General features: G+C 36.1%; 1 protein-coding gene, 1 long non-coding RNA gene and 1 pseudogene across 11 annotated transcripts in view; all 3 read left to right on the forward strand.

Annotated features, from left to right (window-relative positions):
• LOC105833366 overlaps positions 1-27,255 on the forward strand; it is a 303,435-nt gene that overhangs the window by 154,889 nt on the left and 121,291 nt on the right. For 9 of the 10 annotated variants that reach the window (XM_028194774.2, XM_028194775.2, XM_036292848.1 and 6 more), the window contains one exon: positions 8,000-8,108. The exons of the other annotated variant lie outside the window; for it this stretch is intronic. In XM_028194774.2, coding sequence (XP_028050575.1) covers positions 8,000-8,108 — 109 coding nt within the window. The remainder of the gene's footprint in view (positions 1-7,999; positions 8,109-27,255) is intronic. 10 annotated transcript variants of the gene reach the window in all.
• On the forward strand, positions 12,520-14,024 carry LOC118647614 (annotated as a pseudogene).
• LOC118647618 lies at positions 23,280-23,823 on the forward strand. Its single transcript, XR_004964803.1, has 2 exons — positions 23,280-23,595; positions 23,666-23,823. It is a non-coding gene; the product is annotated as an uncharacterized LOC118647618 (long non-coding RNA).

The following is a 27,255-nucleotide window of genomic DNA, read 5'->3' on the forward strand; positions in this document are numbered from 1 at the left end:
TTAATGTTTTTAATCAACTTTTAATTTTTTTAGCTTCGCAATTTATGTAGTACAGTTTAAAAATTTATGTGAAAAATTTTAGTTATGAGCTATCGTCGACCATCCTTAGTCCGCATCGCTTATTGCTACGAACAACATCGCGAATAGCAATGAATCTTGTTTGCGCTCTCTTCGCCTCGCGGCGAGCGACGACGGCGCGGATATCACCCTTCACGCGCAACGACGATCGTCTTGTTTCCCACCGCGCTCGTATTTCCGTTATAGCCGTGCGTACACTGGCAATATTTCACTATTTTCTGACAATAATTATAAGAACTGTACGCATGGAATCGAAAAAATTTATAGAGCTTTTCGTCTTTGATTTTCGTGGGCAACACGATGATATAAATATTATGCAAAGGTTTATTAATACCCGTTATTAACATGGAGCATTCTTTGTCAAGCGGGCCATCTGCCATTCCAAAATTGTACTTGATAGAAGAATCACTTTGCCCACAAATTTAGTTATAGACAAGAGTTATCGAAAGCCATGTGCACTTTTGAAAAATTTAAAATGGCGGAGCCAATATGGCGGATATAAGAGTGCAAAATGTAAAATAGTTTATAGATTTACTTCAATTTTGTTTTCAAAGGGATATTGAGGATGCTAATTACGAAACTGCTGTCAAATTTTCGAAATTAAAAATGGCTGATCCAATATGGCGGATCTAAAAGTATAAAATGTAGAATAGTTTACACAATTACTTAAATCTTGTTTACTTGAGAATCAATGTAAGGCATAAGTCTAGTGTCATGTGACTGATGATAAGACTAGCGCTGATAGAACGATAGTATACGGAGACTACGGATATAAGAATGTAGAAATACAGTGTAAGGTAGGAAATAATCATTCGCAAATACATAAAATTTTATGAATAAGGTAATAATATGTTTGTAACATTAACACGTAACAACACTTATCATATAAATACTATTAATAATATTTCTCTCTTCACCGAAAGAGTCCTAGTGAAGGTTCTAGGATACCCCGCTTTGCACCTCATGGCTTCTACCTTGCGAGATAAGTTGTATCCCTACATTCCTATATCCGTTCTATCAGTGCTAGTCTTACTATCAGTCACGTGACATTAGACTTATGCCTTACATTACACTATTTCTCAAGTAAACAAGATTTAAGTAATTGTGTAAACTATTCTACGTTTTACACTTTTAGGTCCGTCATATTGAATCAGCTATTTTGAATTTTTAAAATTTGACAGCAGTTTCGTAATTAACATTTTCGAAAACTCTTAGAAAACAGAATTAAAGTAAATCTATATACTATTTTACATTTTGCACTCTTATATCCGCCATATTGGCTCCGCTATTTTGAATTTTTCAAAAGCGCACATGGCTTTCGATAGCTCTTGCCCGTAACTAAATTTGTGCGCAAGATAGTTCTTCTACGTCGAGTACAATTTTTAAACAGCGGGTGGCCCGCTTGACAAAGAATGCCCCATATATATATAGGATGTTTTGTAAAGATTTATGCAATTTTTATGAGCAGGTAGAGCGCATTAAATTGAACAGAAAAGTCTATTTTCCAATTTTCGCAATAGTTAACGAGTTATTGACTTGTAAAATTTGCTGTACTTGTCCGGCTTACCGGCAAATGCAAGCACGCCGAGCGCCCGGCCGCCCCCCCCCCCCCAGCGCTTGAGCCTTGAGATTGCTAAGCGCGCGGCGGGAGTTGTTACAACAAGTGGCAATGGCTATGCACGAGCGACGCGTAACGCTGGATTCTTCCTTTGAGTTATAATAGTTTCTTACCTTTTTTAATAGAAATATAATTTTCTAAAGACAAAAAGTACGTGTGTACGTGTACACGCACGGGCAGAAATGGTGTCCTGCAACGTTCAGCGCACGGTGATCATGCACACACGCGAAGTGCCGTACGTTTTACTGGGCGCGCGGAGGAGCCGGGGAGATGGGAGAGGAGCGAAAAAAGTGGGGATCGCGCTGGTGTTGCATCCTTCACCAACGTCGCACGTTGAAGAAGGATAGAGCTAAGATGAGTGAGAAAACGTGATACCGACTCGATGGATCCCAATATCCGTTTCACTCGCACTCGATACTAATATTGTCTCTCGCTCGCCAATACCCATGCGTCGTGCTTTCCTTTTTCCTTGAGAGGCGGCTATCCGAGTACACGAAGCGTCGACATTTATTCTATTAGCATGTCATTCATTACTTTATATTATGTAAAGTGATAAAATTTAATTAAAAAAAATACTTTTTATTGAAATATTAATTATGTTATACATAGAAAGAAAATGGGGTATGTCTACTACGACTCCTGGTTTCACCTCGACCGGGATAAGCGGTAAAGGCGCAAGTCCATAAACTTGGAGAGGCTCCAGAGTCGGTCTGGGAAATGGGGTGGTCGCGCTTCCACACTCACTCTCTGATTTCGGGTCTCCAGGCTCGTCGGCGCATATTGTAGTGGCGTTCTTGTTGCTGGAATGCCCGCGCATTTCGTATCCGCACGAGTTCGTATGCTTCTTGGAGTCGTCGCTGGAGTTCGTGCGGCGGTCGGTGCTCGTGTTCGGCGGGAGGTTTGGTCGGTCGACAGAGCTCATACTCGTACATGAGGAACACAGTTTAGTATCCCGTCGTGTCGTGTTTTGCTGTATTATAGGCGAATTGTAATTCCTCGATATGCTCGTCCCACGCGCGGTAATTTCAGCAGACATACTGGGAAATCATAGTCTTGATGACGCGGTTCTTGACGGGGTTACAGTGCGGGGCGTACGCCGGGGTGAGTCGGTGGCGTATTCCATTCTCTGCGAGTAGCTGCTTGAATTGTGACGACAGCAGTTGCGTTCCGTTGTACGACAGGATCTCTGGGCATCCGTGCCGGAGGATGACTGCTTTGGAGATCTTCTCCACTATGTCTTTCGCGGAGGCGCGTTGCAATATCCGCACATCAAGCCACCGGATAAACCGATCCTGCATCGTCAGCACCTAAGTACCCTTGAGCGGTTCGCGGTAGTCGACCTATTAGATCGATGGCCACCTGTTGCCGGGGTTCGGTCACCGAGGTGTAAGAGTTCGGCGGGTCGCACCTGGATGGGTTTGTGTGCTAGGCACTCCGGGCACTGGCGGACGTATTGGGTGATATCGCCGAATATTCCTGGCCAATAGTAATGTTCGGCAAAGCGCGCAATTTTCGAGATGTCCCGCGGTCGGCTCGTCGTGCTACCGTCGCAAGAGTTCATGGCGTTTTTCGGTGGCTACACACTCTTTTTACTGTGTTTCCGGTGGGATGTCTTTGAAGTCGAGGATGTGGAGGATATGCTTTCGGAGTTGATTTCCTTTGATTCGATAATCGGGAGTGCATCCGGGCGTCCGTTTAGCGTATCGTCACATGCGACAGTACCACGCGCACTTCGGCAGGGCTACGGCGTTTACGGCGTGTTGGCGCGATAGCGCGTTTGCGATGCGATTTAGCGTGCCTCTTTGGCATTGTACCTCGAAATCATATTGCTGGAGCTCAAACGCCCAGCGCCCCATCCGTCCGGTTAGCGGATCTAATTTCCCTAGCCACCATAGGGACTGATGATCGATTGCCACTTTGAAATGATAGCCTTCCAAGTAGCACCGCATTCGTCGTATCCCCCATATGACCGCGAGGCACTCGAGCTCAGTCGCGCTATAGTTTCGCTCGGCCGGGTTGAGGGTCCGGCTGGCGTACGCAATTACTCTCTCCCCTCCGGGGAAGTTTTTGCGTTAGGACCGCGCCTAACGCCGTTGTGCTTGCGTCTGTCTGTAGAATAAACTGCCTCGAAAAATCGTTAGCGTTTGTTTTAGTCCATCGAAAGCAGCCTGCTGCTTGGTTCCCCACTCCCAGCGGGCGTTTTTATGCATCAAGGCGGTTAGCGGGGCGGCGACGGTAGCGAAGTCCTTGATGAATTGACGATACCAGGAAGCGACCTCGAGGAACTGGCGGACCTGCTTTACATTTTTTGGCGGCTCTTATTTGGCAATCGCATTGGTTTTTTCGGGGTCGGTCCTGATCCCGTCGCGATCCACCACGTGCCCGAGTTAGGTGGTTGACGTCGAACTTGCACTTGTCGGGGTTTAGGCGGAGGCGAGCGTTGCGGAGTCGTTGGAATATCTCGCGCAGTGTCTCGAGATGGTCCGTAAATGTATTATTAACGATCTCGAAGCTTGCGCAACCCGTGACGGACTCGTGCTCCTTCGTACAGTATAATATCCGGCGCGAATAAAGTGCGCGACAATTACTACTCGCTTGTTAGCCAGGCGGTAAGGGATAAATACATTTATTGTAATGAAAATATAATTACGCGAAGATTCGCGATATGAATACGATAAGAATACATTAATAACTCGGCTGCGGATCGGGACACGCACGCAACGCAATTATAACAAGAAGAACGACACGCAGCAAATTCACACAGGCGGGCATGATCGGGCGAGACGACGAGATTGTAGAAAATTCGCGAGCTCGTGACTACTTTAATAAAAAGACAGTAATAAATCCGTGATCTTCTCGCGGCTCGCCCAATCACGAAATCGGCGGCTTTAGAATACTTCTGACGCTCGTTTCACCAAGTCGATTCCTCCTCCTCAGCATCGTCCGGGTCGGGATGCTTCGGCTCCTGTGTCCTCTCACAATTGCTCATAGCTTGGTGTCTGGAATTCACTCGCAAAGATTTCCGCAGCTCGAGTGATCGATTTTGGATCCTGCGGGGGCCGCTCGGCGACGCGCCCCACCTTGCCTATGATAAACCGGGCCCTTATTAGCCGCGATTTCCCAATTTTGACTTGCGCGTGACGTGCGTTGCCGCTACTTGCTGGCTGATACAAGGCGCAATGATTGACATTTTGGGGCCCCACGGTAATTTTCGCGCTTTTCCATCAGTGGCAGTTTCCTGTCTTTCAGCCGGGCGCATCCTCCGCATCCGGGACGTTATCTTCCTCGACGTGGGCGTGAAAAGGTCGTTAACTGTTGCGATCCCTGCCGGAAATCTTGCGGGATCGGATCTGAAGTCGCCCCGTCAGGGTACTGGTCCTGTGCGCCTTTGCTGGATCCGCAATTGCGATTCGGCAGCAGTATCGGAATTCTCACGCGATGAAAATTGTAGGCAAGATAAAGAGCGGTATTATCTGCGAACTCCCGCTCGAATAAGGTCTCTGTAAATTCCTCTTTGACAGCTCACTCCGCGACTTTCGGAAACGTTCTCTGTTAAGACGTCTGAATGTTATGCAATAAGCTTCTTTTGGTCGCCGATTTCCGCCGCACTCCTGATACAATGCTCGCAAAGAACTTAAATAATTAGAAAAAGGACAACACATGGGACGGCACACACAGAAAGTACGACGTGTCACACTTCCGCGTCCGCTCCCGAGCGAGAGGACGCAGGACCCGCGTGATGTAAACGCGTAAGGGCTACCAAGGCCCTTGTAACGGACAACAGCCCGCGGTTGTTACGTCACAGCGCGCACGCACACACACACACACACACACACACACACACACACACACACACACACACACACACACACACACACACACACAAATTACATACTGAAAGTTTTTTTAATTAAATATTGTTTATAAGTTTTCAAACATTTTATAAATTCATATATTCGTAAATCTACACGGAGAAAATTTTATAGTAAAATTATGAATGATTTATTATTTATGTTATTAATCACGAACTGTAAAAAGAAATTTCAGAGAATTATGCCATATAAGTAGTGAAAATATTATCATAATTTGATGAAAAACATAAAAAAATAAAAATTTTTATAATTTCTCCTTGGTCCGCGTTTACTACTTACCACAGTAATTGTACCATAAAGTTTTCTTCGTGTATTATAATTTATCACAAGGATTAATTTTATTAAAAATATAAATTCTAGTTATTTAATTTTTAATTAAGAATATGAAGTTGAAACAAAAATTTTATTTGATTGTCATTTTGATTTTATCGATAAAATTTTTTAATGTTTTTTGAAGAAGTATAAATTTTTTCCGAACACATAATAACAGCTTCTTTTAAAATTTATAATGACAATTTACGACGTTTAAGACTATCATCAAAAAAGATTTTTTATGAAAAATAATCTTTATTTATTAAAAAAATAAATTTAGTAGTTGCTTCTTTAAGCATTAGAACTGATGTTTTTGTACACATTGTTGTACCCCTCGTTGTGAGTACGATTTGGGATCGCTGCCAGAGATCTCGCGAGGAAGGTATTTCGTTACATACATTATTTGTCTTGAACACTTTTATTCTTGTATTCAGTTACAATGGGTAGATCGCGACCCCGCAAGGCAGAGTGTCGCGTCTATTAGCTTGTTGTCCACGACCCCGCAAAGCAGAGTGTCGTGTGTAGTCTTAGTTTGTCTACTTCAGATTGACCCGATCCTCACCTTCTTTCGCCGGTTTATATATCCGATAATTTGGTAGTTGGATTGAAAGAAGGGGAGGATTGCGTGAGGGCGTAAATCGGTCAGTATTCCAAATTATTGCTTAGACAGCAAGTGCTGTCTAAGGAGCATTGCGCTAACTGTCGAGCGGATTGCGCGAAACCTCGCGCGATGCTGACCGACTTACGTCATTATGTTACTGACACCTTATCGTTATGAGTGTGTCACTCATAACAACATGTATGTACACGTACACACATACTTTTTGTCGTTAGAAAATTTTATTTTTATTAAAAAAGATAAGCAATTATTATAACTCAAAGGAAGAATCCAGCGTTACGCATCGCTTGTGTGTAGCCATTGCCGCTTGTTGTAACAACTTTCCCCGTGCGCCTAGCAATCTCAAGGCTCAAGCGCTGGGCGGTGGGGCGCTCGGCATGCTTGTATTGGCCGGTAGACTGGACTAATACAGCAAATTTTACAAGTTAATAACTCATTTACTATTGCGAAAGTTGCAAAACGGTAAATGACTTTTCTGTTTAGTTTAATGCGCTCTATCTGCTTATAAAGATTGTATAAATCTTTACAAAACATCCTGTATATATTATGTATGTATATATATGTACAGTATGAATTTTGGGTGTCTAACATTTTAATATATATTGTTGTATACGATAATTTTATTAACCCTCAGTTATTAGACTGACAACGGATAGTGGAAAAATTATGGAACAGTAAATGAACAAATAAAAGATATTATATATGTCATATAATTTAGTTACGTGACATATGATTTGTAATATTTTTAATTTGTTTATTTATTGTTCCATAATTTTTTGATTTTTCTTTAAAAATACGTAAATTCTTTTTTATCTATTTTTTAAAATTATATATATTATAAAATATTGCTAAACAATTAATACATATAACGACAAAAATGGCAAAAATAGATTAAAATTATGAAAAAAATGATAAGAAAAAGATAAAATCTGGTGACCTGGCTCGAACTCGAGTCAGCCGCAGACAAAAAGCATTACGCGTGCAGTCTGATTATTGTCAGCCACCGCATTTCATGCTTGGAGAGGCTATGTTTTAGGTGTGTGGCACTTAAGCAATTATATTATTAATCGTTTATATCTCAGAACCAAATCAATTAATTAAAGTTTTTTTTAGTTTAGGAAAATTAATATTCTAAATAAAATATCAAAAATTAGATTTAGAAATATTTTGAAAAACGTCAACAAAATTTTTGAAAAAATTGGGCGCACGTTTGAGTGTGCCACACTCACTTTTTGAAATAAAATTTTTTATGAAACATAGCGCAAAAAGAGGGAGTACTGAAGAACTGTAAAGTGATTGGTGTGAATGGGCCTTAGTTCCAGAAAAATTTGTATCGAAAGTTGGGCATTTGATTGACTGTACGGTAAGTGCAAAACATTCGAGCCAGGCCACTAGTTTTTATCTAATAATAACGGTAAATTTCGATAGTCTAATAACTGAGAGTTAATATATATGGTGCCTTCTGATTTAAATAATTATTATATATATTTTATCCTTTAGGGAATATTATGATTTGATGAACGGGTTGTTAGTGCTCCAGTACCTAATGGAAAGGCAAAGGATACCGATATTTGAGAGCGTATCAGTTGCCCTTCACTGTACGTCTAAGGTAATAGTTTTTAGATAACACAGTTTAATGAAAAAAAACTTTTTGAACATCGAACGAAGACTAATTATTTCCATAGTTTTGTTAAAGACAAATTCAATTTCCAAATGTCTTTATCACGTCCTAATTTGCAATTGCAGTTGTGAGAAAGTTGTTTTATTGTTAAATTAAAAATTCATAATTTTTTAAGTTAGATTGGTATTAATATTTTAACATAAGTAAAAGTAATTATAATGTAAATTATTAAATAAATTTATTTATTTGTGTAAATTTTGTAAATTATATGTATAAAATGTAATTTACACAATTTATTTAATAACATATATAACAGATATTTTTATGCGGGAATGTATTTTTTCAAATTTTGTTTTAATAGAAAAAAATTTTTTACTTACGAAGGAAGACAATTAATAAGGAAAGTGTCACGGGCGTCCAACGTCAATTTGATTTTCTATGAAATGTATTGTTAAATACAAAAATCAAAACACGTATTTTTTATGTGCGGAATTTTATGTTTAGAAGGTGGAATACCCCTTTGAAAGTGGGGGTATTTTGTTAAACAAAAAAATTAAAAAAAATTTGTACAACTTCAAAGTACCTTTGAAACTGTACAAATTTTATTTAAACAATTTTTTTATTTTATACTTCCGACAGTATGCGCTCCAAAAGGGAAAAATTATTTTTTTCGAAAGGTTGTTTTACTCTCTGAACATGAAATTCTGCACATAAAAAATACGTGTTTCTTTAACTTTTGTATTCAACAACATATTTTATGGAGAATCAAATTGGCGTCGGATGCCCGTGACACTTTCCTTGTAAGTTTTTTTTTTTTTTTTTTTTTTTTTAATTTTAATGAGCTTTAGATATATTGAAATATAGACAAAAATAAAAGACGCATTTTTTTATATATAAGTTTTTGACATTAATGGGATGAAACCCCTTTTAAAAAATTACCTATTTTCTTTTGAAGCAAATATTATCAAAACTGTAAGAAAAAGAAAAAATGTTTTAAATAAAAATTGAATGGTTTTAAAAGTACTTTCTGAAAGTATTAAATTTTATTTTTTTATTTTTTAACTCTAGGCTGTCATCTCTTTTTTCGAACGAGACTGTTACACTGGATCACTGTGACTCAACACAATTTTGATGAGCTGCAGTTTAAAAACTAAGTGTCTGAAATTTCTGAAAAAATTCTGAAATAAAGTTGAAAATAAAGAAATTATTTGTTTTTAAATTTCAATTAGAAAATTTAATTTTTAATCGTAAAACAGCTAATTAGATTGTACAATGCATTTGATTATATTTTATTGATCAAGATTTATACGCATCATAGTTTTGTCTTATTTTCATTGGTAACATATGACCAGCATGAAATTCTATCTGAAAATTGCTTTGATCTGAATTATATACATTTTCAATTCCAAAGCGCACAATATAATATTTGACATTATGAATAAATCTATTACTTTTTTTTTAAGTTTTATTGATATTAAAGCTTTTTTGTATGTTTTCTGGATACAATTTTATACGCGAGCTTAAATCTTCTTACTCATTTATGTGATGCTGAATCTTGGTTTTTTGTTATTGTGCTTGCAAAGCTTATCGTATAATACCGATATCATAGATAATTGTTGTCCTCTAAAGTGATTTATTTTTATTGATAAAAATGCATAAAAGGTAAGACCTCATCGATTTTTTCTTCTTAAAATATGTTATAAAAGTGAAATTTTTAGCAACTTTTTTCTATATAACTATATGGAGATTGCATGTAGTTTTAAAGTATTCGACTTTAAAGTTTCAAAAGTGTATATGTTATAAACAGGCCTAACCTTAATAATCGACAATGTTTCTTCACATTTATTGTAATATATACTTTAGTTGTAATGTGGTTTCGCATAGAAAATCGAAAACCTATGTGGTACAAAGAACGCGGTTTTTATCTTTCCTCTTACATTCTCGCATAAATAATTATAAAATTTATCTCTGTGGCACCTAAGAATGTAGAAACAAATCGCGTGAGTTTAATCTTATAAATAAATACGACATTATCGCAAAAATTGTTTTTAAACGAAAATTTTTATATACTGAACGCATAGAAGCATTTTTTGATGTTATGGCAAAACATTATTTACCTACACTTTAATAAAAACAAATTTTTTTATATATTTAAAGATTATATGTTTCTTTTATATTAATATATATGTATTGAGGAGAATCTCCTCGTCAAAGATTAGTCAATGTGGACTTACAAGGGAAGTTATTGAATCCGAAAATTCAAAAAATTCTGAAAAATCATATGCAAATAGAGCAGTTCGTTCCTAATAGGGAACTATTTTTCATTTCTGCTAACTTTCACTTTGAAGGGGTGAAACACTCCTTTGAAAAAAATCGGTTTTTTCCTTTTGTGTAAATATCTTCGAAACTATAAAAGATAGAAAAAAATTTTTTAAACAAAAGTCGAACGGTTTTAAGAGTACTTCAAAGTTATAAACAAAAAATTTTTATTTGCTTTTGTTTAACAAAATACCCCCTCTTTTCCTTCCATTTTTTTAATTTTTAAATTTTTGTTTACACTAAATTAAAAGTTTTTTTTTCCGAATTCAACCATATATGATTAATTTATGTTTCAATAAACCATTTTCGAAAAATAATTATAAACGTGTCGGCATATATGCTCTCCATATTTATATGCGTAAGTAATAATCGTTGAAACATTAAAATATAGAAAAATGTTTTTAAGTAAAATTTTCGTAATTTTATATGTTATTCATGTTTGTTAATATATATATATATATATATATGTATACACTACTAAAAAAAAATAGGGAACATTTTTTGTATACCGAAAATTTAGGTTATTTTCAAACTGTTGCAACTCAGCGAAAAATTATCGTAGAAATAAAATCCAAAAAGCGTTTTAAAGCTTGAAACTTCTTCTTTCGAATGCTTTTTGGCGATTTTAGTTATCTTTTTTTTTACCAACATGGCACAATATATGTCTCCGGGTAATCAATGGGTCGTACCCCATCGATGGGTCCGTAGTTTTCCATTTCCGACTCCGTCCTTTCCTCATTGTCAGTTGGTAGTTTCATCTTTTAAAACAATTAAATTAAAATTTGTTAACAATAATTTTAATTTTAAAAGAAAATACCTTTTTTGGTTCCTTGATAAGGAGATCTGGCGTTCTTTCTCTCGCACTCGCATTTTTTTTTTTTTTTTTAAGAAATAATTTTTGTTTATCCGTTAGAAACTATTAGACACGTATAAATTGGATCCACTTTATATATAAATCGGAAAGGTCGATAAGATTATCGGCGCAACATGTGATTTTGCGTCATTTAATATCAAAATAGAGTTTCATCTAATATCTTATTTATCGTGCTGTTTAAAATTATTTAATAAATATTATTGCAAAAATAACTAGACACATCCGCTTTATATCAATCAGAAAAATTGACAAGATTATCGGCGCAGCATGTGATTTTGCGTCATTTAACAACAAAATAGAATTTCATGTAATATCTTATTTATCGTACCGTTCAAAATTATTTAATGAATGTTATTGCAAAAATAACTAGACTCATCCGCTTTATATCAATCAAAAAAATTGACAAGATTATCGGCACAACATGTGATTTTGCGTCATTGAACATCAAAATAGAATTCATCATGTAATATCTTATTTATTTATTACACGAAAAATGAGATAAGATTAATGTTATATAAGTGATAAATTAAACTACTTTGCAAAAAAATAAAATAATATGTAATTGCGTCTTTTGATTCATATAAATATGCTCAAGAAAATGTTATTTTCTGTTTTACTTACGGCAGCAATTAATAATTTTAGAGAAGAGTTTGTGATTTATATAATATCCTACTTTATATAATTCTCTCTCTTCAAAATGACACCATTAAATGTAGCAAACATAATAAACATGTTAGCAACTACGTTTCAAATTGCAAGTATAACACAGACACCTATAACGTCGTTTGAAATTGAAGTACATAATGAAATTCGCGATATTCTACAAAAATGTCAAGACGTACGATCGGTATCATTATTTGAACATGATTATGTACTTTATTTTGAAGATTTATTAGAACCGCATGAAGCACAAGTTGTAAAACCTATTACGCCTGCAGAAAAAGAAGAAGACAGTTTTGAACCTGAAGAATGCATTGTTGATGAAGGTGGGAAGGTCGACTTTAATTATAAGAGAAAAGCTGTGGAGTTTTGGAAAGCCAGAAAGAAAGCAAGTCGACCTTTAACTACTGTACAAAACCGTTTTCGCAAGGTTAAATCCATACATCAACTATACAGGTAGGAAGCAAGTATAAAGAAAGGTGGAACAAATGCAGATAAAGTTGTATTTATTACGGAATACGTACTGCAAAAATTCAACGAAGCTCGTGAAAGAAGATCTATTGTTTATGACATGAATTTAAGATCATGGGCCTTGGAAGCAAAAAGCCAAATAGATCTACTTGAATTTAAGGCAAGTAAATATTGGATTTGGAAATTTAAGCATGTGCATGGAATTGTTTCCCGCAAAATAACAACATTCAGAACGCAATTTATGCTTGAAAATATTAATAATCTACAAGATATCGCAGAATCGTTTGTTTCAAACGTAAGATCTAACATCCCAGCCATCGGAGTTGAAGAAGTTTATAATGCACTTGAAAGTGGTTTCAACCTTGAAATACATTCTGGACGAACATTAACGCAATTAGGTGCAAAAATAGTTGAAGCAACGGTTCAATCAATATCTTCTACGACATATAGTTACACTATAATGCCGATTATTTCGGCAAGCGGACGTCTTCTTTCACCACTGTACATGGTTTTAAAGGAATCCACAGGAACATTTGGTCCAAGAGTGCAAGAAACTCTTTTTCGTCCAGTTAATATTTACATTCAAGCTTCAACATCAGGAAAACTTACATCTGAGCATTTCAAAACTTGGTTCAGCGACGTGTATTTACCGAATACTGGTCGTAAAAGCATGCTACTGCTTGATTCATGGACGGAACACTGCCCGAGTACAGCTACAGCAATTGATTCCACAAGACAAAGAGGTACAACTTTTAACCATTCCAAAAAAGACGACGGGCCTTATTCAGCCTTTAGATGTGTTTGGATTCCGGATTTGGAAAAATTTTGTGCGAACATTTTCAGATAATATAATTCTTCAAGAGAGAGATGTTAATTTGCACTCCCGTAACGAAATAATTAAATTGCAATCATTAACCCATAATCAGTTTTCTTCGCCAGCTTCAAAAATCTTTTCCAATATGCTTGGTTCAAAAGCGGATATGTAGAAATACATCCTGACGAATTTCAAAATCCTGTAGAGTTCTGTTACTTACAAAATGAAAAGCATATACCCAAATGTAGTATTTGTGGAATGACCGCTTTTATGCGCTGTGCGTGGTGCGGCGAATATTTTTGTTTTAAACATTTTTATGAAGAATATCATTATTGTACAAATTATAATCCGTAATTTACAAAATAGTTAAACATATCCGCATTATGTAAATCAGAAAGTTAGACAAGGTTATCAGTGCATTATGTAGTTTTACATCATTAAATATTAAAATAGTTTTAAAATCTTCTTTATTGATTTGCAAAATTATTCACTGAATAAAAAAATGTATGAATGTTATTATTACAAAATAATAAATAACGTATATTGTTATTATAATTTATACGTGTCACTAATTAGTATTAACTTGTTTTAATTTTTATATATTTGTAAGTGCATACTGATCGGCTTAAAAGCTATCTGAAATGTATATTAATAATAATACACTCCGCATCAAAATTAGGGGATCACTTTTAATCTACCCAAAAATACCCAAAATTAAAACTTACATAACTTCGCGGGAAATGGTCGTAGAAAGAAAAATAAAAAAGCATTTTGAAGCTTGAAACCTCAGTTATAAGACACATTAAACCGTTTGAACTAAAAACGATTTCCCTCAAATAGATGGCGCTTTGAACATAACTGTGAAAAAATTTCAAAAAATACTCAACTTTGAAATCGTACATGACATTAAAAAATTTTTTTGAAAATTTTTATTACAGCTAATCTAAAGCTTAAAGTCTCCTCTTTAAATTGGTTTCTTAAAATTTATCCTACGATTTTTTTCCGCCGAGTTATTCCACTTTCAAATAAACCATGCATTTTCGACACTTTCTCTGAAAAATATTCAGATGCCGCAGGCATTAAATGACTAAATTATCTAAGGGATGTACTAGGAGTAGGTAGGTAGGTGTGTGTGTGTGTGTGTGTGTGTGTGTGTGTGTGTGTGTGTGTGTGTGTGTGTGTGTGGTGTGTGGTGTGTGTGTGTGTGTGTGTGTGTGATGGTGTGTGTGTGTGTGTGTGTGTGTGGTGTGTGTGTGTGGGTGGTGGTGTGGGTGGTGTGTGTGTGTGGGGGGGGGTTGAACTTACTGTTCAGAAACGAGTGTTGCCACCTCTTTGCCGAATAACTTCCTGACATCGAACTCGCATATTGATGCAGCGACGTATATCGTCATAAGAAATTTCACGCCAAATTTGTTGAAGGGCGGCAGTTAATTCTTCCAAGTTCATTGATTGTACTTCAAGACTTCTCAGACTACGACCAAGCATGTCCCAAACATGTTCGATCGGATTTAGGTCCGGACTCATGGCAGGATGATTAAGAAGCGGAATGTTGTTGTCTCTAAAGAAACGAAGAGTATGCTGAGCAATATGTGGACGGGCATTATCTTGCATAAAAATAAATTCTTGCCCCATAATATCCCGCATTGGTAATACGTAAGGATGCAATATTTCGTCGACATATCGTTGTGCAGTAAGTCCTGGTGGCGGCACTATGACGAGTTCGATTCTGTACGATGGAAGCTCGAAATACCCGCCCAAACCATTACAGAACCTCCGTGAAATGCTCTTACTGGAACCATGTGGCGTTGCTGGTATCGTTCTCCTCGTCGTCGCCAAATGCGTACACGTCGATCATTGCCATACAAACAAAATCGCGATTTGTCAGTGAATAATACGCGATTCCACTGTCTTGGACTCCATTCCACATGTGTGCGTGCATATCGTAAGCGCGCACGACGATGATTTAAAGTCAACGCTGGTGCTGGAGCACGTTGACGTGACTGCAATCCAGTGTCCCTTAGGCGTCGTCTAATGGTAGACACACTGAGATTCCCATAGACTTCTCTAAATTGATCTCTGACTTGCCTTGCTGTGACCACTGGATTGTCCACAACGAAACGAACTTTCTCAATTTCTGATTAAAGAAAATCCATTCCATTAAGCAGTATTTTGTAGAACCAGGTTTCTCAATTTTTGATTAAAGAAAATCCATTCCATTAAGCAGTATTTTGTAGAACCAGGTTTCTCAATTTCTGATTAAAGAAAATCCATTCCATTAAGCAGTATTTTGTAGCACCAGGTTTTTCAATTTCTGATTAAAGAAAATCCATTCCATTGAGCAGTATTTTGTAGCACCAGGTTTTTCAATTTCTGATTCGGGCTTTAATAAAGCGAAGTGTTATCACGTTAATGCATTTTCGAAAATGCCGAGACAGCTTACGGAAATGCAAGCAGTTCAGATTGTTACTCTTCTACAAGAAGGTAACAGTCAACGTTATGTTGCAAGACGTTTAGGTGTTAGTCAGTCAGTGATAAGTCGTACATGGTCACGTTATCGGGAAACCAACGATTTTCGAAGACGTCAAGGCCAAGGCCGTAGACGTGTAACAGATCAAAGAACCGACAAAGCAATAGTTCGTTTCGTTGTGAACAATCCAGTGGTCACAGCAAGGCAAGTCAGAGATCAATTTAGAGAAGTCTATGGGAATCTCAGTGTGTCTACCATTAGACGACGCCTAAGGGACACTGGATTGCGGTCACGTCAACGTGCTCCAGCACCAGCGTTGACTTTAAATCATCGTCGTGCGCGCTTACGATATGCACGCACACATGTGGAATGGAGTCCAAGACAGTGGAATCGCGTATTATTCACTGACAAATCGCGATTTTGTTTGTATGGCAATGATCGACGTGTACGCATTTGGCGACGACGAGGAGAACGATACCAGCAACGCCACATGGTTCCAGTAAGAGCATTTCACGGAAGTTCTGTAATGGTTTGGGCGGGTATTTCGAGCTTTCATTGTACAGAACTCGTCATAGTGCCGCCACCAGGACTTACTGCACAACGATATGTCGACGAAATATTGCATCCTTACGTATTACCAATGCGGGATATTATGGGACAAAAATTTATTTTTATGCAAGATAATGCCCGTCCACATATTGCTCAGCATACTCTTCGTTTCTTTAGAGACAACAACATTCCGCTTCTTAATCATCCTGCCATCCGGACCTAAATCCGATCGAACATGTTTGGGACATGCTTGGTCGTAGTCTGAGAAGTCTTGAAGTACAATCAATGAACTTGGAAGAATTAACTGCCGCCCTTCAACAAATTTGGCGTGAAATTTCTTATGACGATATACGTCGCTGCATCAATATGCGAGTTCGATGTCAGAAAGTTATTCGGCAAAGAGGTGGCAACACTCGTTTCTGAACAGTAAGTTCACCCCCCCCCCCCCACACACACACACACACACCACCCACACCACACACACACACACACACACCACACACACACACACACACACACACACACACACACACACACACACACCTACTCTTAGTACATCCCTTGGATAATTTAGTCATTTAATGCCTGCGGCATCTGAATATTTTTCAGAGAAAGTGTCGAAAATGCATGATTTATTTGAAAGTGGAATAACTTGGCAGAAAAAATTTGTAGGATAAATTTTAAGAAACCAATTTAAAGAGGAGACTTTAAGCTTTAGATTAGCTGTAATAAAAATTTTCAAAAAAATTTTTTAATGTCCATGTACGATTTCAAAGTTGAGTATTTTTCGAAATTTTTTCACAGTTATGTTCAAAGCGCCATCTATTTGAGGGAAATTGTTTTTAGTTCAAACGGTTTAATGTGTCTTATAACTGAGGTTTCAAGCTTCAAAATGCTTTTTTATTTTTCTTTCTACGACCATTTCCCGCGAAGTTATGTAAGTTTTAATTTTGGGTATTTTTGGGTAGATTAAAAGTAATCCCCTAATTTTGATGCGGAGTGTATAAATAATTTAAATATTGCTTTGCGAAACCATTTTAATAATTAAAACTGCTAACAATTTTTTAAAAATTATTTTAGATACAATTTTTTCGGTTCTTACTTATTGATGGTTATTCCGTAAAAACAAAGTCTATAATTTTTACAGAGTTTTTCTTAAATTGTAGTATTGTCGTCGTTTTTGTAAAGAATTAAGTGCTTACACGAATAGCATACGAATAGTCTATATACGGATAGCGTATATGCGGAAACGTTTATAATTATTTCTCGAAAATGGTTTATTGAAACATAAATTAATCATATATGGTTGACTTCGGAAAAGAAAACTTTTAATTTAGTGTAAACGAAAACAAATAAAAATTTTTTTGTTTATAACTTTGAAGTACTCTTAAAACTGTTCGACTTTTGTTTAAAAAATATTTTTCTATCTTTTATAGTTTCGAAGATATTTGCATAAAAAGGAAAAAACCGATTTTTTTCGAAGGGGTGTTTCACCCCTTCAAAGTGAAAGTTAGCAGAAATGAAAAATAGTTCTTTATTAGGAACGAACTGTTCTACTTGCATATAATTTTTCAGAATTTTCGGGTTCGATAACTTCCTTTGTTAGTCTTCAAAGAATATTTATTTCTTTACAATAATTTTTAATTGCTTTAGTGCGCCTTTCGGCGCGGAAAAAGTGTTTTACAATCTTCTCTCCCTGTAGGAGATGTGTGGTTTTGTTAAGATGACCAATATCGGTCCGTATTTCTCTTCTGGATGAGCTTCCTCTTTTGTTGAAGATTTTGGAAGATCCGTTTGTGAAGGTGTCTCTAGGCGAGTCTTCTTTTCTGCTGGCGGTTCTGGAAGATCCATTTGTGTCAATATTTTCTGACGAGTCGTCTGGATGAAGGCGTCGAAGAAGTATCTAGGTTCTGGGAAGTCGATCGGGATTAACCTCCAAGGGAAGTATTCCGTATATCGCTCTGATATCAGGAAGATCTTCGCTCAAGTAGGAGCAAGTACTACATTTGCTCAGTGAGCGAAGAGACGTCGAATCGTCCCTTCTTATATATAGTTTGATTAGTTATCTTAATTATGAGTAAATTCATTATGCGACGTCTGTCGGCGAAAAAAATTTCCTCAATTTGTTTGAAATTGAATTCAGACAAAGCCAAATTCAGAATATGTGCGTCTGTCAATTGTCAACGGTCATAGTCGCCTTGTCAATGATCATAGCCGCCACATGTATATATACATATATATATATATATATATTTTTTGTTATATTATATTTTATTATATGTTATATTATGTTATATTATGTATAGTATGTTATATTATATTATGTTATATTATATTATATTATATATATGTATAATCTATGTTTGTATCTAAAAATAAATAAAGTTATAACATATATATTTTAAAAACTTTGAAGTTAATAATAATCTTTATTACTTCAAGCATATACAATGCCAAGAAGGGATTTGGTTTACATTAAAAATCTTAATTAAATAAAAATATTTCAAACCTTGCATTCATTCACACTTTACTTATACTGGTTTAACCTAAACCTAAACCTAAACTCCTAATTTCTTAATCATTATTTCTCTTGACTTTTATCTGTTTATTTACATTCAATTCCTCTATTTTCCAGACACCTTACCTTTTTCTATATCTTATTTTATATCTTATATATTATACCTTCTACATTTTTACATATATTCCTTCAATCGTGTAACTATCCTTCTATCCTAATCTCCAGTCGCATAGCTTCTCACTATTAAATAAACCTATTTACCTATAAACCTAATGTAATGTATCTTATCTTATCTTACCCTATAATCGCAAGAATCCTTTTTACACAACAAATCTTTTTTCTCTTTAGCATCCATTGCCAAGAAGAGAATCCTACATAGAATACAATATAATCTTACTTAAATCATTTTTCTCGCTACGTACTTCCAATATTCTAATATACCAATGACATAACGATAAGATAATTAAACACTCTACCTCTTCTATTCCCTACATACATTGATACTTCTATCCTCTTCTACTCTACTTATAATTCCTATCCCTTTACTCCACGTGCACTTAACCTGTTCCACTATCTACTATCTACTCTCTGAGACGAGACAAAGACAATGAACTCATCGCACAGCTTCTTCCCAGTCTTGCTCTGTCCGTCATATTAAATTCGTTGTACTTGTTACTCCTTCTTCTATCTCTCCTGTCATCATTGTGTCCTCAAATCTTTTTTCCATCTTCACTTTTTCCTATATCTTTTACATTCTTCTCGTGTACCTCCTGAATTTTCTCTTCTTGTACTATTGTGAGCTGCTTTTAAGTTTTGATCCATAACCTAAAGGAGACTGCAACCTTTTTTTCTTTACTTTTTCACGCAGTCCGTACTATATGGATCACCAATAAAACTGTATCCTTCGCTCCTTTCCTTTTAATCTTTTACCTTAATATTTACCTTAATATTTCCTCTTGTCTTATCTCTCTTTTGCATCTCTAATCTAACCTTTTCTTGTCCGGTCCAGAAAGTCCTTTAAATTATTCTTCTCATTTTACTCCTCTCACCTTTCTTTCACCTCTTCATAGCACTTATCTTTTCTCTTCTCTAATGTGTACAGCCATTATCCTAGGCCCGTTATCTCTTCTCTCTACTGCCTCTCTGATCTATCGTTTTCTTGTTTTCGGACCAAAAAACCCTTTGATTTTCTTTTTTCAATTTATTCATCTCTCCTACATTTTGTTTGCCTCTTCCTAGAATCTTGCTTTCCTTTTCTTTAGTGTACAGCCGTTAACCTACCAGAATCAGAGTCTCCATCCATTTGTCTTTTCCACTCTTTCCTAGCGTGACGTTCTGCAGGTGAATTGTCGTCCTCTCTTATTCTTGTCCTTTCTGCATTCCCTTTCCTCCTCTTCTTTATCCTTGTTATTTTCATCATCCAGGGCATGTGTTTCGAGTTTACTCCTTTCTCTGTTCTAAATTTCCTATTCTTACCGAGACAATATTATTATCTATTCTACCTATCCTACATATTCTATAACTATATTTCTTTCGCTTTCATTAACATATACACTTTACTTCTTATTTTCATTTGATCATCTTTCTAGAACCTTCGAACATTAACTTAACCTAACTTTCTCTTGCTCACTTCTATATTCATTTTTTCCTTATAATCCTCTATCACTTTTACTATGACACACGTATCTACCTTATATTTTATCTATTCGATTTCTCTAGCCCTCTTCTAACATTTTTTACTTTTTCCACTCTCCTCTCTATACATTTTCCGCGCACGACTACGTATTTTAACCTTCATTCCTATAATCTTTTATCCAAATTCTGACCTTATCTCCTATTTCTATCTCGTTCCCTTCAATTATCCTACAACTTTACGCTCCTCTCTTCCCTCTTACAACAATTTTCACAACCTAAATTTCGTTATTCCGATTATCCCTATCCCTATTCTCACACCGCTTTCGCCACACGACCATTCACTCTCACACCACCTAACCAAGTCCAAAAACTTTGAAGTTAGAATATTTTTGAAACTAGATGCGACCCTTATATGGGAAAACGTTATAAAGAATTTTATTCTTTATAATATATTTTACAAAGGAACAATCGTTGAGGTGTTATCTTTTATGCACGTTTACCAGTTTATCTAGTGTATAGCAGAAATTTATTCCTATTTTTCTAATCTGTTATCACTTTTATTAAGTTGTTTCTCCAACCGTCGCAGTTGTTTTGCTGATGAAACTTACCGAAATTTTTGTTTCACTTCTATGATTATTCTTGGCTTTGTCTTACTATTTTTTCAAAATTTTTTCTATTCTTTTATTTCATTAGAATATCATTGACGTCACTTGACATTAATTCCTTCATATTGTATGCGTAAATTTCTTCATCGAGTAGTATTTCTTAGGTACGCTTTCATTCAAATGCTTGTGATGTACGCGGGCCAAAGGCATGCGGGGAACTGCCGACTATCATCACTCTCAGCATGGATGCGTACTTTGCACGCACGCACACACACGCGCGCGCGCGCGCGCACACACACACACACACACACACACATTTCTATCACCATACATATACAGCACTTCTTATATACTACAATTTTTCTTTCTCCTTAAATTTTAAGATTAATTGTTTAACTGCGTCTGGTTTGCAAGGAATCATGGAGATTATTTCCGCAACGGTGCAGTTGTGGATGTACATCTTTGTTATTTTTTGCAATATTATGAGTATCTTCCGCTGGTTTGCGATTTACAAGTTGATTAATGTGACGTTTATTGACTCTCTCTGCGACCCACTTAATTCTATATACATTACTGGTCCGATTTTTTCTTTAATTAATTGCTTCTAACAACCGAGGACCGTTTTTACAAAAATTTTTTGTCCAGACCAGTTTTCCTTCTTTAAAGCCGATAAAATTTTCCCCGTTTTATTTTTGATCTTGTTCGTTTGTAATTTTTTGCTCGGTACTTGGGTGCAGTAATGAGAATTGTATACACAGTTTCTTACCTAACATAAGTTTTGCTGGCGACTCACCCGTCGTTTCGTGGACCGAGAGTCAAATAAAAATGTATCTAGCTCTTGGATCGTAATCCTTTATCTCATTAATTTTTTAAACGGTTTTTTTTATATTTGCACTAAATTTTCTGCAACATCATTTGACGCTGAATACTTTACAGTTGAGAAGGTATGTTTAATTCCTAATTTTTTTTTATAAATGATGCAAAGATGGATAACGTATTGGTGCCCATTATCGCTAAATATCTTTAGCGAAAATATGCTTAAAAATTTTAATCAAATTTTTTGAAATAAATAGATTTAATTTCAAATATTTCAGGCCACTTTGATCTTCCATCGATTACCAGTAAAAAATTATGAGAATATACACTCACTCGAAAAAAAAGCGGTACACCTAAAATTTGTCAAAAAATCACTAAACTTCCAATGACGATAACTACGCGAGTAATAAAGATAGAAAGGTTTCTAAAAAAAGAAATTAAAGCTTTAAATGTCTACTTTAAGAATTTATTTAGTAAAATTTTGCGTAATAATTTTTTTCAAAATGGCGTATGACAAAGCGAGAGCATGCGAAATTGAAAAATATTGATCCAAGTTTGCGACGATCCATGGCGTGAGGCAAGTATCGCAACTTAATGGGATAAAAAGCATGCGATAGTACAAAGTTTTCCCTTCAAAATGCTTTTTTACTCGTCTCGATACGATGATTTTTCGCTGACTTGTGAGATATGCGCATTTAAAGTAAAAAACTGCCTTTTTATTTAAATGCGCATATCTCAGCGAAAAATCATCGTATCGAGACGAGTAAAAAAGCATTTTGAAGAGAAAACTCTGTACTATCGCATGCTTTTTATCTCATTAAGTTGTGATACTTGCCTCATGCCATGGATCGTCGCAAAATTGGACCAATATTTTTCAATTTTGAGTGTTTTTGCTTTGTCATACGCCATTTTGAAAAAACGTATCACACATAACTGTGATATAAAATTTTTTTAAGTGGCAATCCGAATCTTGAAAATGCTTCTTGGAAAACTTTGCTAGCTGTATTAGGTGCTGAGATATTCAATTTTGAATTTTTAACAATGCCCAATTTTAACTATTGCAAGAATAAAAATTCCGGGTTTCGCTAACAACTATGGTTAATTTTTATTTTAAAACTCGAAACCATCCTCGGATTGTAAGCGTTCGACGTACATGTGCATGTGTGTTGCGTACCTGACTTCCCACGAATTTTTACTACTCCAGACTCACATTAACACAAGCAAATCTGAGTAGTTACGCGAACGAAGCTTCCCCATTAGGGAATTTTGATATTCGATTTTACCACGTAGAAAAAGTCATTGGGCTGTATCAGTTTCAGGAATTGCGATATCTAATAAAAATAGACGACTTTCATCTGACTATTTCTTATTAAAAGGTTTTACGATCGGAATTTGCACATCATGGGGCTCTGAAAAGTGCCGTTTTGTGTGTGTGTGTGTGTGGGGGGGGGGGTGTTTAACTCAAGGATGACCCCGTGGCTCGTCAGTTCCACAGTATTTTGCGAATCCAAACCTTTCTTGGGTGTGTGCGCGCGCGTGTATGTGTGCGTGTATGTAAGCGTGAGTCTATGCGTGAGAGAGAGAGAGAGAGAGAGAGAGAGAGAGAGAGAGACGAGCCAAGGGGTCCTTATCCTTGAGGTAAACACCTCCCCGCCACACACGCACACACACACACACAAAACGTTACTTTTCAAAGCCCCGTGATGTGCAAATTCCGATCGCGCAACTTTCCTGTGGTGCACATTGGGTAATGCTAATGCCGACGGTGAAACCTTTTAATAAGAAATAGTCAGATGAAAGTCGTCTATTTTTATTAGATATCGCAATTCCTGAAACTGATACAGCCCAATGACTTTTTCTACGTGGTAAAATCGAATATCAAAATTCCCTAATGGGGAAGCTTCGTTCGCGTAACTACTCAGATTTGCTTGTGTTAATGTGAGTCTGGAGTAGTAAAAATTCGTGGGAAGTCAGGTACGCAACACACATGCACATGTACGTCGAACGCTTACAATCCGAGGATGGTTTCGAGTTTTAAAATAAAAATTAACCATAGTTGTTAGCGAAACCCGGAATTTTTATTCTTGCAATAGTTAAAATTGGGCATTGTTAAAAATTCAAAATTGAATATCTCAGCACCTAATACAGCTAGCAAAGTTTTCCAAGAAGCATTTTCAAGATTCGGATTGCCACTTAAAAAAATTTTATATCACAGTTATGTGTGATACGTTTTTTCAAAATGGCGTATGACAAAGCAAAAACACTCAAAATTGAAAAATATTGGTCCAATTTTGCGACGATCCATGGCATGAGGCAAGTATCACAACTTAATGGGATAAAAAGCATGCGATAGTACAGAGTTTTTTCTTCAAAATGCTTTTTTACTCGTCTCGATACGATGATTTTTCGCTGAGATATGCGCATTTAAATAAAAAGGCAGTTTTTTACTTTAAATGCGCATATCTCACAAGTCAGCGAAAAATCATCGTATCGAGACGAGTAAAAAAGCATTTTGAAGGGAAAACTTTGTACTATCGCATGCTTTTTATCCCATTAAGTTGCGATACTTGCCTCACGCCATGGATCGTCGCAAACTCGGACCAATATTTTTCAATTTCGCATGCTCTCGCTTTGTCATACGCCATTTTGAAAAAAATTATTACGCAAAATTTTACTAAATAAATTCTTAAAGTAGACATTTAAAGCTTTAATTTCTTTTTTTAGAAACCTTTCTATCTTTATTACTCGCGTAGTTATCGTCATTGGAAGTTTAGTGATTTTTTGACAAATTTTAGGTGTACCGCTTTTTTTTTCGAGTGAGTGTATATACTTGATGGGGTACGCGCGCGCTCGCGCGCACACACACGCACACACACACACACACACACACACACACACACACAACATACATCCATATATGAATTTTTTTTCTCTGCAATTTCCGAGAAGTGCATCAAATAGCTTTGCAAAAGTATTTTAGTTATATACATTTTGTGATTCAATACCGCGTGAAAAGGATTATAGGTATGTATCGAAAAGAGATCTATTGTTTCTCTCTAAATTACGTCAGGGCCTGAGTGATGAATTTTTGAAAGCCATCTTTTATTATTCTAGCAGACGAACCGTAAGTTTAACTATTCAAACAGTGAGAAGATCCCTTAAGCAACGATTAGTACCACAAAATATTGGTTTTCAAGCAATAACGAGAGATGAATTTATTGAAAGACACGTTAATTACTTTGTGGCTCGTACAATCTACAACTCAATGAAACCAGAGTAATTGTTTATATTGATGGCACCTATGCTTACATATACAAGAGCAGTAACTTCCGTATCTTGTGACAATCTTATTGTCGTCATAAAGGTCGTTATTTAGTTAAACCTGCTATTGTGGCTCTGGATGGCTATATACTGACAATCCAAGGATCATATTTTTCAGATTCAAAAAATAATGATATAGAAATGCTCCGAAATGAGTACGAGATGGTGATGCAATGAGAGTATGATTTCAAAATGAAGACATCCTTGTAGTTGATTTTGGATACCGAGATGTTATGTGCTCGAAGCCTTGGGAATTTATATTAAAATTCCACCTATTTTTAAGTCTGAATAACTTCAATTTTTCATTGAACAAGCGAACAAACCATAATTAGTTACTAAAACTAGTGGATAATTGAAGCTAAAAACCGCTATACCCTTACGAAAAAAACACTCTAAATAACACCCCAAAAAAACACCAAAATATAATAGCGTAATTTCGGATACCCAAATGGCGTTCACACCATTTGAACGTTAACGCCAAGAAAAATGGCACCGAAAAAACACTAAAAAATAATACCGTTTTGGATACCCAAATAGTATTAACACCCACAGTAACACTGAACCGAGTAGAAATTGACAAGCAATTAGACATAAAAAAATAAAATAAAAATTTTATTTAAAAAAATTACTTTTATCAACAGTACATATTAAATTTAGGACAAATTTTTATTAATTAATTAAATTTAATTTAAATTATATTATTTTATTTTATTCTTACTTGCCGCTGGTGGGTTTTGAACCCGGGACCTTAGGATGATGAACCTTGTACTCTATCTGCTACGCCAATTTGACTCATCGATATGGGTACTTGTTATTGTCTACATATACCTATATGTTATAAACTGACGCAATTATACTATTTTTTATAAAAGCAATTAAATTTTGCAAAACATTAAAAATAAATAGCATTAATTAATTTACTTATTAATTTTATTGTTAAATTTATTTTCCTCCATAACCTTACATATATAACTACATAATATAACTTCGAATTTTAGAGTGAGTCCCAGATGCACACAGTAATAAACGGACACAGCAAGCTGAGTGAAACGGACACAGACCAAATGCGCACGGTCGCAAACCATGTGGTGCAGAGAATGCTTTGCACACGCACACACACACGCGCGCGCGCGCGCGCGCGCAGGGAGTGCGAGGGGGGCTTCGCCCCCCCTCCCGCACCCACCCCGTCGGTAGAAGTGCCCGAAAAGTCGCAACCCATGTGGTAAGTCTGTTGGTTATTGTGTCCGTTTGGTCTGTGCGCATTTGGTCTATGCGCATTTGGTCTGTGTTCGTTTCACTCAGCCTGCTGTGTCCGTTTATTACTGTGCGCATCTGGGACGCTCCCGAATTTTATATACATATATACATATATATATAATTCAAAATTAAGTATATGTATAATGTGGTCTCATAATAAGTCGAAGTTTTAACTTTGCATTTTATAATTTTTATCTTTTGTTTTATAATTGGGTGTCATCAACACTGAAACCCGAGTATCGACACCCAAAGTTTCGATATTGACACGAAATTTTGGTGTCGACACCCTACTGTTTCGGTGTCGACACCCACTGTTTTGGCGTCGACACTCAACTTTTGATGTCGACATTTAACTTTTGGTGTTGACACCCAAATTTTTTGTGTTGACACAAAAAATTGGGTATCGATACCGAAACTTTGAGTGTCGATATTAAAATGTTGGTGTTAACACTAAAAATTTAGGCGTTAATACCAAAAATGGAGTGTAAACACTCAAAGTTAGGTGTAAACACCAAAATCTTGGGTGTTTTTTTTTTCGTAAGGGTATAAAAAGCATTTTCAAGTTCTTCCCACAAACTGTTATTGTGTCGCATGTCACGAATTTCGGTGATTTCTTCCGAATAGCAGGAGCAATTATAAATAAGTATCACTTATTGATACACATGGAAAATGCTAACCTCTAACTAGCCCAACAATTATTAGCTAAATGTCAGGAGCCAAACACTGTGCAGGCTTGATTAGAAGTGGAAAATCTGTACAAGAAATGCAAGAGGATTTCTTGCACCACAATCAGATTTACGACTTTCCGCGCCTTGACATAGATTATTTT

This window comes from Monomorium pharaonis, chromosome 10 (assembly GCF_013373865.1).
Source record: "Monomorium pharaonis isolate MP-MQ-018 chromosome 10, ASM1337386v2, whole genome shotgun sequence".
Lineage (NCBI taxonomy): Eukaryota > Metazoa > Arthropoda > Insecta > Hymenoptera > Formicidae > Monomorium > Monomorium pharaonis.